At 35.7% G+C, this 12500-nt stretch overlaps 1 protein-coding gene across 3 annotated transcripts in view; it reads right to left on the reverse strand.

The window, feature by feature from the left end:
- wnk4a (WNK lysine deficient protein kinase 4a) overlaps positions 1–12500 on the reverse strand; it is a 143742-nt gene that overhangs the window by 64054 nt on the left and 67188 nt on the right. For all 3 annotated transcript variants that reach the window (XM_061932134.2, XM_061932133.2, XM_061932135.2), the window contains exon 7: positions 5689–6010. In XM_061932134.2, coding sequence (XP_061788118.1) covers positions 5689–6010 — 322 coding nt within the window. The remainder of the gene's footprint in view (positions 1–5688; positions 6011–12500) is intronic.

Consider the following 12500-nt stretch of genomic DNA (forward strand, 5'->3'; position numbering starts at 1 on the left):
AAGAAAAAGGTCACAATTTCACAAGAAAAACTTAGGATTTTGGCACTATTTCAATAAAAGTTGTCATTGTACTCAACGCAAGTCACAATTTTATAAGAAAACTTTAACATTTTGGCGATACTACACTAATAATCTGAATTTTACTTGGCAAAATGATGACAAAAGTCATAATTTTACTCAAAAAATGTCACTAATTTACAAGAACAACCAAAAACTTGGCAGAACTTTATATGACAAATGTCACCATTTTGCATTAAAAAGTAATAATTTTACAATAAAAAAGTAATAATTTTACGAGAAAATATTGCAATAATACAGAAACAGAAAAAATATGAGAAATTGTTCCCAATTTTATAAAAAAAAAAATAGTCGACACAATGTGAGAAAAAGACTGTGTTTTTGTGTGTAATTGGTTTTTAATCTTCACTATTTACTCCAAGTTATTACAGTATGTCCCTATATACTTTTTTTTATTTTTTTTATTTTTATTTTATTACATTTTGGCCAAAGGGGGCGCATTTCAATTTCTTACACACACTTGTTATTTCATATGTTGACCAGCGGCGGTGCAAATGAGACATTGTCTATTAGATGCAATGTTATTGATTTATGTCATCACTTGTTCACACCTCCTCATATGGAAGATACTTTTGTGTGCACATTAAATCAACAAAAAAAAAATCCTGACTTTGGAGCAATGTTCACGGACTCTAGTATTTGGCTCTCTATTAGATGCAATGTTATTGGGACCATGATTTATGTCCTAACCTCATATGGAAGATACTTTTCCTTCTTGGTGTCTCAAAAAGGGTAGAAATACAAGAACACACACACACACACACACACACACACACACACACACACACACACACACACATTCTTGTATTTGTTACCTTCTTGAGACCTGAGAAAAATGCCTCCCTCTTTAGGACCAGCCTTTCTAGATATATAAAGAAGTGTATTTACAACATTAATAATATATACATACTATGCAAATATAAAAAAGCTTGTTGTGAAAAATCAGTTGGAATTTCACAAGAAAAAGGTCACAATGTCACAAGAAAAATGTCACAATTTCACAAGAAAAAGGTCACAATTTCACAAGAAAAACTTAGAATTTTGGCATTATTTCAATAAAAGTCGTCATTGTACTCAACCCAAGTCACAATTTTATAAGAAAACTTTAATATTTTGGCAATACTACAATAATAATCTGAATTATACTTGGCAAAATGATGACAAAAGTCATCATTTTACTCAAAAAATGTCACTAATTTACAAGAACAACCAAAAACTTGGCAGAACTTTATATGACAAATGTCACCATTTTGCATTAAAAAGTAATAATTTTACAATAAAAAAGCAATAATTTTACGAGAAAATATTGCAATATTACAGAAACAGAAAAAATATGAGAAATTGTTCCCAATTTTATAAAAAAAAAAATAGTCGACACATTGTGAGAAAAAGACTGCTTTTTTTTGTGTGTGATTGGTTTTTAATCTTCACTATTTACTCCAAGTTATTACAGTATGTCCCTATATACATATTTTTATTTTTTTTATTTTTATTTTAATAAATTTTGGCCAAAGGGGGCGCATATCAATTTCTTACACACACTTGTTATTTCATATATTGACCAGCGGCGGTGCAAATGAGACATTGTCTATTAGACGTAATGTTATTGATTTATGTCATCACTTGTTCACACCTCCTCACATGGAAGATACTTTTGTGTGCACATTAAATCAACAAAAAAGAAATCCTGACTTTGGAGCAATGTTCACGGACTCTAGTATTTGGCTCTCTATTAGATGCAATGTTATTGGGACCATGATTTATGTCATCACCTCATATGGAAGATACTTTTCCTTCTTGGTGTCTCAAAAAGGGTAGAAATACAAGAACACACACACGCACACACACACACACACACACACACACATTCTTGTATTTGTTACCTTCTTGAGACCTGAGAAAAATGCCTCCCTCTTTAGGACCAGCCTTTCTAGATATATAAAGAAGTGTATTTACAACATTAATAATATATACATACTGTGCAAATATAAAAAAGCTTGTTGGGGAAAATCAGTTGGAATTTCACAAGAAAAAGGTCACAATTTCACAAGAAAAAGGTCACAATTTCACAGGAAAAACTTTGAATTTTGGCACTATTTCAATAAAAGTCGTCATTGTACTCAACGCAAGTCACAATTTTATAAGAAAACTTTAACATTTTGGCAATACTACAATAATAATCTGAATTTTACTTGGCAAAATGATGACAAAAGTCATAATTTTACTCAAAAAATGTCACTAATTTACAAGAACAACCAAAAACTTGGCAGAACTTTATATGACAAATGTCACCAATTTCGCATTAAAAAGTAATAATTTTACAATAAAAACTAATAATTTTACGAGAAAATATTGCAATATTACAGAAACAGAAAAAATATGAGAAATTGTTCCCAATTTTATAATAAAAAAAATAGTCGACACATTGTGAGAAAAAGACTGCTTTTTTTTTGTGTGTAATTGGTTTTTAATCTTCACTATTTACTCCAAGTTATTACAGTATGTCCCTATATACATTTTTTTTTTTTTTTTAATAAATTTTGGCCAAAGGGGGCGCATTTCAATTTCTTACACACACTTGTTATTTCATATATTGACCAGCGGGGGTGCAAATGAGACATTGTCTATTAGATGCAATGTTATTGATTTATGTCATCACTTGTTCACACCTCCTCATATGGAAGATACTTTTGTGTGCACATTAAATCAACAAAAAAAAATCCTGACTTTGGAGCAATGTTCACGGACTCTAGTATTTGGCTCTCTATTAGATGCAATGATATTATTGGGACCATGATTTATGTCATCACTTGTTCACACCTCCTCATATGGAAGATACTTTTGTGTGCACATTAAATCAACAAAAAAAAATCCTGACTTTGGAGCAATGTTCACGGACTCTAGTATTTGGCTCTCTATTAGATGCAATGATATTATTGGGACCATGATTTATGTCATCACTTGTTCACACCTCCTCATATGGAAGATACTTTTGTGTGCACATTAAATCAACAAAAAAAAATCCTGACTTTGGAGCAATGTTCACGGACTCTAGTATTTGGCTCTCTATTAGATGCAATGTTATTGGGACCATGATTTATGTCATCACTTGTTCACACCTCCTCATATGGAAGATACTTTTGTGTGCACATTAAATCAACAAAAAAAAAATCCTGACTTTGGAGCAATGTTCACGGACTCTAGTATTTGGCTCTCTATTAGATGCAATGTTATTGGGACCATGATTTATGTCCTAAACCTCATATGGAAGATACTTTTCCTTCTTGGTGTCTCAAAAAGGGTAGAAATACAAGAACACACACACACACACACACACACACACACACACACACACACACACACACGCAAACACACACACACACACACACACACACACACACACACACATTCTTGTATTTGTTACCTTCTTGAGACCTGAGAAAAATGCCTCCCTCTTTAGGACCAGCCTTTCTAGATATATAAAGAAGTGTATTTACAACATTAATAATATATACATACTATGCAAATATAAAAAAGCTTGTTGGGAAAAATCAGTTGGAATTTCACAAGAAAAAGGTCACAATTTCACAAGAAAAAGGTCACAATTTCACAAGAAAAACTTAGAATTTTGGCATTATTTCAATAAAAGTCGTCATTGTACTCAACGCAAGTCACAATTTTATAAGAAAACTTTAACATTTTGGCAATACTACACTAATAATCTGAATTTTACTTGGCAAAATGATGACAAAAGTCATCATTTTACTCAAAAAATGTCACTATTTTACAAGAACCAAAAACTTGGCAGAACTTTATGAGACAAATGTCACCATTTTGCATTAAAAAGTAATAATTTTACAATAAAAACTAATAATTTTACGAGAAAATATTGCAATATTACAGAAACAGAAAAAATATGAGAAATTGTTCCCAATTTTATTAAAAAAAAAATAGTCGACACATTGTGAGAAAAAGACTGCTTTTTTTGTGTGTAATTGGTTTTTAATCTTCACTATTTACTCCAAGTTATTACAGTATGTCCCTATATACATATTTTTATTTTTTTAATTTTTATTTTAATAAATTTTGGCCAAAGGGGGCGCATATCAATTTCTTACACACACTTGTTATTTCATATATTGACCAGCGGCGGTGCAAATGAGACATTGTCTATTAGATGCAATGTTATTGGGACCATGATTTATGTCATCACTTGTTCACATCTCCTCATATGGAAGATACTTTTGTGTGCACATTAAATCAACAAAAAAAATCCTGACTTTGGAGCAATGTTCACGGACTCTAGTAATTGGCTCTCTATTAGATGCAATGTTATTGGGACCATGATTTATGTCCTAACCTCATATGGAAGATACTTTTTTCCTTCTTGGTGTCTCAAAAAGGGTAGAAATACAAGAACACACACACACACACACACGCACACACACATTCTTGTATTTGTTACCTTCTTCAGACCTGAGAAAAATGCCTCCCTCTTTAGGACCAGCCTTTCTCGATATATAAAGAAGTGTATTTACAACATTAATAATATATAAATACTATGCAAATATAAAAAAAATTTGTTGTGAAAAATCAGTTGGAATTTCACAAGAAAAAGGTCACAATTTCACAAGAAAAAGGTCACAATTTTACAAGAAAAAAGTCACAATTTCACAAGAAAAACTTAGAATTTTGGCAGTATTTTAATAAAAGTCATTACTTTACTCAACGCAAGTCACAATTTTATAAGAAAACTTTAACATTTTGGCAATATTACGATAATAATCTGAATTTTACTTGGCAAAATGATGACAAAAGTCATAATTTTACTCAAAAAATGTCACTATTTTACAAGAACCAAAAACTTGGCAGAACTTTATATGACAAATGTCACCATTTTGCATTAAAAAGTAATAATTTTACAATAAAAAAAAGTAACAATTGTACGAGAAAATATTGCATATTACAGAAACAGAAAAAATATGAGAAATTGTTCACAATTTTATTTTAAAAAATTGTGTAAAAAGTGTGTAATTGGTTTTTAATCTTCACTATTTACTCCAAGTTATTACAGTATGTCCCTATATACATTTTTTATTTTTATTTTTTTTAATAGATTTTGGCCAAAGGGGGCGCATTTCAATTTCTTACACACACTTGTTATTTCATATATTGACCAGCGGCGGTGCAAATGAGACATTGTCTATTAGATGCAATGTTATTGATTTATGTCATCACTTGTTCACACCTCCTCATATGGAAGATACTTTTGTGTGCACATTAAATCAACAAAAAAAATCCTGACTTTGAAGCAATGTTCACGGACTCTAGTATTTGGCTCTCTATTAGATGCAATGTTATTGGGACCATGATTTATGTCATCACCTCATATGGAAGATACTTTTTTCCTTCTTAGTGTCTCAAAAAGGGTAGAAATACAAGAACACACACACACACACACACACACACACAGAGTGTATCAATGCGTTATCTCCGTCACTGCCATGTGGCGTCATGTGTCCATCACAAGGTGAAGATGGTCACATGACGCTGGCGAGAGAGAGAGAGAGAGAGAGAGAGAGAGTGGCGAGGACGAGAAGAGGCACGTACAGTTGGCGGAGGACAGGCTGTGGTGGCGGACGTGGAAGTGTTGGTCCGCCTCCGGCTCCTCGGGCTCGGCGAGGCAGCTGGAGCCCACGCCCGAGTCGGCCGAGCTGGTGACGGGGGACGGCATGCGGCCCGCCGGCGGGGGCGGTGGCGGGGTGGCCGGCGGGGGCTCGGGCTCCTCCTCCTCGATGGCCTCCCGCTTCCTCCTCTGCTCCTCCGCCTCACGCCGCAGCTTGTCCCTCTGCCGCTTGATGGCCGTCACCCGGTCCCGTATGGCCTTGGCCACCAGCTTGAAGTCGGCCTCGCACACGAAGCCCAGCACCACCTGCATGACAGCACACACACACACACACACACACACACACACACACACACACACACACACACACACACACACACACACGGTCAGGGTACAACATGCAGTGTGTCCACAACACACACTCCCCCTCGGGGTGTCCCCACTAGGCCGGTGTTTCTTTAAGTTGAAGTGGACAGAAAATTGGGACGCGGACACGTTTGTTACTGGATACTTACTAATATGCCTTGACCTCACTAACCTGTTCATTATTCACCATCTGTAATGGACATATGCTGTCTTTAAGTTAAAGTGGACAGGAAATTGTTTTGTTTTTTTGGTGACAATATTTCATTCATTGAGGATCGTGACGCGGACACGTTTGTTACTGGATACTTACTAATATGCCTTGACCTCACTAACCTGTTCATTATTCACCATCTGTAATGGACTTATGCTGTCTTTAAGTTAAAGTGGACAGGAAATTGTTTTGTTTTTTTTGGTGACAATATTTCATTCATTTAGGATCCTGACGCGGACACGTTTGTTACCGGATACTTACTAATATGCCTTGACCTCACTAACCTGTTCATTATTCACCATCTGTAATGGACTTATGCTGTCTTTAAGTTAAAGTGGACAGGAAATTGTTTTTTTTTGGGGTGACAATATTTCATTCATTTAGGATCGTGACGCGGACACGTTTGTTACAGCATACTTACTAATATGCCTTGACCTCACTAACCTGTTCATTATTCACCATCTGTAATGGACTTATGCTGTCTTTAAGTTAAAGTGGACAGGAAATTGTTGTTGTTTTTTGGTGACAATATTTCATTCATTTAGGATCGTGACGCGGACACGTTTGTTACTGGATACTTACTAATATGCCTTGACCTCACTAACCTGTTCATTATTCACCATCTGTAATGGACTTATGCTGTCTTTAAGTTAAAGTGGACAGGAAATTGTTGTTTATTTTGGTGACAATATTTCATTCATTTAGGATCGTGACGCGGACACGTTTGTTACTGGATACTTACTAATATGCCTTGACCTCACTAACCTGTTCATTATTCACCATCTGTAATGGACCTATGCTGTCTTTAAGTTGAAGTGGACAGGAAATTGTTTGTTTTTTTGTTGACAATATTTCATTCATTTAGGATCGTGACGCGGACACGTTTGTTACCGGATACTTACTAATATGCCTTGACCTCACTAACCTGTTCATTATTCACCATCTGTAATGGACTTATGCTGTCTTTAAGTTAAAGTGGACAGGAAATTGTTTTGTTTTTTTGGTGACAATATTTCATTCATTTAGGATCGTGACGCGGACACGTTTGTTACTGGATACTTACTAATATGCCTTGACCTCACTAACCTGTTCATTATTCACCATCTGTAATGGACTTATGCTGTCTTTAAGTTAAAGTGGACAGGAAATTGTGTTTTTTTTTGGTGACAATATTTCATTCATTTAGGATCGTGACGCGGACACGTTTGTTACTGGATACTTACTAATATGCCTTGACCTCACTAACCTGTTCATTATTCACCATCTGTAATGGACTTATGCTGTCTTTAAGTTAAAGTGGACAGGAAATAGGTTTTTTTTGGTGACAATATTTCATTCATTTAGGATCGTGACGCGGACACGTTTGTTACTGGATACTTACTAATATGCCTTGACCTCACTAACCTGTTCATTATTCACCATCTGTAATGGACTTATGCTGTCTTTAAGTTAAAGTGGACAGGAAATTGTTTTGTTTTTTTGGTGACAATATTTCATTCATTTAGGATCGTGACGCGGACACGTTTGTTACTGGATACTTACTAATATGCCTTGACCTCACTAACCTGTTCATTATTCGCCATCTGTAATGGACTTATGCTGTCTTTAAGTTAAAGTGGACAGGAAATTGTTGTTTTTTTTGGTGACAATATTTTATTCATTTAGGATCGTGACGCGGACACGTTTGTTACTGGATACTTACTAATATGCCTTGACCTTTACTAACCTGTTCATTATTCACCATCTGTAATGGACTTATGCTGTCTTTAAGTTAAAGTGGACAGGAAATTGTTGTTTTTTGGTGACAATATTTCATTCATTTAGGATCGTGACGCGGACACGTTTGTTACTGGATACTTACTAATATGCCTTGACCTCACTAACCTGTTCATTATTCACCATCTGTAATGCACTTATGCTGTCTTTAAGTTAAAGTGGACAGGAAATTGTTTTTTTTTTTGGTGACAATATTTCATTCATTTAGGATCGTGACGCGGACACGTTTGTTACTGGATACTTACTAATATGCCTTGACCTCACTAACCTGTTCATTATTCACCATCTGTAATGGACTTATGCTGTCTTTAAGTTAAAGTGGACAGGAAATAGGTTTTTTTTGGTGACAATATTTCATTCATTTAGGATCGTGACGCGGACACGTTTGTTACTGGATACTTACTAATATGCCTTGACCTCACTAACCTGTTCATTATTCACCATCTGTAATGCACTTATGCTGTCTTTAAGTTAAAGTGGACAGGAAATTGTGTTTTTTTTTGGTGACAATATTTCATTCATTTAGGATCGTGACGCGGACACGTTTGTTACTGGATACTTACTAATATGCCTTGACCTCACTAACCTGTTCATTATTCACCATCTGTAATGGACTTATGCTGTCTTTAAGTTAAAGTGGACAGGAAATTGTTTTGTTTTTTTGGTGGCAATATTTCATTCATTTAGGATCGTGACGCGGACACGTTTGTTACTGGATACTTACTAATATGCCTTGACCTCACTAACCTGTTCATTATTCGCCATCTGTAATGGACTTATGCTGTCTTTAAGTTAAAGTGGACAGGAAATTGTTTTTTTTTTTTTGGTGACAATATTTCATTCATTTAGGATCGTGACGCGGACACGTTTGTTACTGGATACTTACTAATATGCCTTGACCTTTACTAACCTGTTCATTATTCACCATCTGTAATGGACTTATGCTGTCTTTAAGTTAAAGTGGACAGGAAATTGTTGTTTTTTGGTGACAATATTTCATTCATTTAGGATCGTGACGCGGACACGTTTGTTACTGGATACTTACTAATATGCCTTGACCTCACTAACCTGTTCAGTATTCACCATGTGTAATGGACTTATGCTGTCTTTAAGTTAAAGTGGACAGGAAATTGTTGTTTATTTTGGTGACAATATTTCATTCATTTAGGATCGTGACGCGGACACGTTTGTTACTGGATACTTACTAATATGCCTTGACCTCACTAACCTGTTCATTATTCACCATCTGTAATAGACTTATGCTGTCTTTAAGTTAAAGTGGACAGGAAATTGTTTTTTTTTTTTTGGTGACAATATTTCATTCATTTAGGAATCGTGACGCGGACACGTTTGTTACTGGATACTTACTAATATGCCTTGACCTCACTAACCTGTTCATTATTCACCATCTGTAATGGACTTATGCTGTCTTTAAGTTAAAGTGGACAGGAAATTGTGTTTTTTTTTGGTGACAATATTTCATTCATTTAGGATCGTGACGCGGACACGTTTGTTACTGGATACTTACTAATATGCCTTGACCTCACTAACCTGTTCATTATTCACCATCTGTAATGGACTTATGCTGTCTTTAAGTTAAAGTGGACAGGAAATTGTTGTTTTTTGGTGACAATATTTCATTCATTTAGGATTGTGACGCGGACACGTTTGTTACTGGATACTTACTAATATGCCTTGACCTCACTAACCTGTTCATTATTCACCATCTGTAATGGACTTATGCTGTCTTTAAGTTAAAGTGGACAGGAAATTGTTGTTTTTTGGTGACAATATTTCATTCATTTAGGATCGTGACGCGGACACGTTTGTTACTGGATACTTACTAATATGCCTTGACCTCACTAACCTGTTCATTATTCACCATCTGTAATGCACTTATGCTGTCTTTAAGTTAAAGTGGACAGGAAATTGTTTTTTTTTTTGGTGACAATATTTCATTCATTTAGGATCGTGACGCGGACACGTTTGTTACTGGATACTTACTAATATGCCTTGACCTCACTAACCTGTTCATTATTCACCATCTGTAATGCACTTATGCTGTCTTTAAGTTAAAGTGGACAGGAAATTTTTTTTTTTTTTTGGTGACAATATTTCATTCATTTAGGATCGTGACGCGGACACGTTTGTTACTGGATACCTACTAATATGCCTTGACCTCACTAACCTGTTCATTATTCACCATCTGTAATGGACTTATGCTGTCTTTAAGTTAAAGTGGACAGGAAATTGTTTTTTTTTTTGGTGACAATATTTCATTCATTTAGGATCGTGACGCGGACACGTTTGTTACTGGATACTTACTAATATGCCTTGACCTCACTAACCTGTTCATTATTCACCATCTGTAATGGACTTATGCTGTCTTTAAGTTAAAGTGGACAGGAAATTGTTTTGTTTTTTTGGTGACAATATTTCATTCATTTAGGATCGTGACGCGGACACGTTTGTTACTGGATACTTACTAATATGCCTTGACCTCACTAACCTGTTCATTATTCACCATCTGTAATGGACTTATGCTGTCTTTAAGTTAAAGTGGACAGGAAATTGTTTTGTTTTTTTGGTGACAATATTTCATTCATTTAGGATCGTGACGCGGACACGTTTGTTACTGGATACTTACTAATATGCCTTGACCTCACTAACCTGTTCATTATTCACCATCTGTAATGCACTTATGCTGTCTTTAAGTTAAAGTGGACAGGAAATTGTTGTTTTTTGGTGACAATATTTCATTCATTTAGGATCGTGACGCGGACACGCTTGTTACTGGATACTTTCTAATATGCCTTGGAGACCTTGTATGTCTGAGTAATATGTAACTATAATTATTTTATAATAATAATGTCGAATCGATAGCCGATATCAACATTGAATCAGAAACCCCCTGACCTCAACGGCCCCGTTTTGAGTTTAAACCTTGAGTATTGGCTGATACTGATAATGATCTGATATCAATGGGTATCATATATACCTGTATTATTTTGTAGTGTGGAATGTTAGCTTATGCTGTCTTTAAGTTGAAGTGGAAATGGGGTTTTTTTTGGTGACAATATTTCATTCATTTCGGATCATGATGCGGACACGCTTGTTACTGGATACTTTCTAATATGCCTTGGAGACTTTGTATGTCTGAGTAATACGTAACTATAATTATTTGTTTGGATTGACAAATGTGCTGTTTTTCACGCTAGCTTGTGTGCTATTGTGTGCTTAGCTGTTGTGTAGCCGCCAGCTCGCCTGTAGCCTAGCATGTTTAGCTTTTGTAAATGACTTGACTGGAACAGAAGAAAAGACCGACCTTGCGTGCTTGTATCAGAGTTGATATCCAACGTTTGACATGCGAGCTGATATAATCCGATACTGGTTTTCTGCTGATATCGGATCGACAGCCGATATCAATATTGAATCAGAAAGCCCCTGACGTCACCTTGAATGACGCAACAGCCCCGTTTGGAACATTAAACGTTTTGAGTTTAAGCCTTGAGTATGGGCCGATACTGATAATGATCGGATACGATATCAGCTGGTATCGTGCATACCTGTATCATTTTGTGGCGTGGAATGTTAGAAAAGGTGTGTTCAAGTGAAATGGTAGGAATGAATATCACTAACATATTTATTATTCACCTTCTGGAATGGACTTATGCTGTCTTTAAGTTGAAGTGGAAATGGGTTTTTTTTTGGTGACAATATTTCATTCATTTAGGATCATGATGCGGACACGCTTGTTACTGGATACTTTCTAATATGCCTTGGAGACTTTGTACGTCTGAGTAATATGGAACTATAATTATTTGTTTGGATTGACAAATGTGCTGTTTTTCACGCTAGCTTGTGTGCTATTGTGTGCTTAGCTGTTGTGTAGCCGCCAGCTCGCCTGTAGCCTAGCATGTTTAGCTTTTGTAAATGACTTGACTGGAACAGAAGAAAAGACCGACCTTGCGTGCTTGTATCAGAGTTGATATCCGACGTTTGACATGCAAGCTGATATCATCCGATACTGGTTTTCTGCTGATATCGGATCGACAGCCGATATCGATATTGAATCAGAAAGCCCCTGACGTCACCTTGAATGACGCAACAGCCCCATTTGGAACATTAAAAGTTTTGAGTTTAAGCCTTGAGTATGGGCCGATACTGATAATGATTGGATACGATATCAGCTGGCATCGTGCATACCTGTATCATTTTGTGGCGTGGAATGTTATAAAAGGTGTGTTCAAGTGAAATGGTAGGAATGAAAATCACTAAGCTGTTTATTATTAACCCTCTGGAATGGACTTATGCTGTCTTTAAGTGGAAGTGGACAGGTAATTGCTTTTGTTGGCGAAATATTTCATTCATTTGGATCATGATGCGGACACGCTTGTTACTGGATACTTTCTAATATGCCTTGGAGACTTTGTGTGTCTGAGT

The sequence above is a fragment of the Nerophis lumbriciformis genome, linkage group LG39 (assembly GCF_033978685.3).
Source record: "Nerophis lumbriciformis linkage group LG39, RoL_Nlum_v2.1, whole genome shotgun sequence".
NCBI lineage: Eukaryota > Metazoa > Chordata > Actinopteri > Syngnathiformes > Syngnathidae > Nerophis > Nerophis lumbriciformis.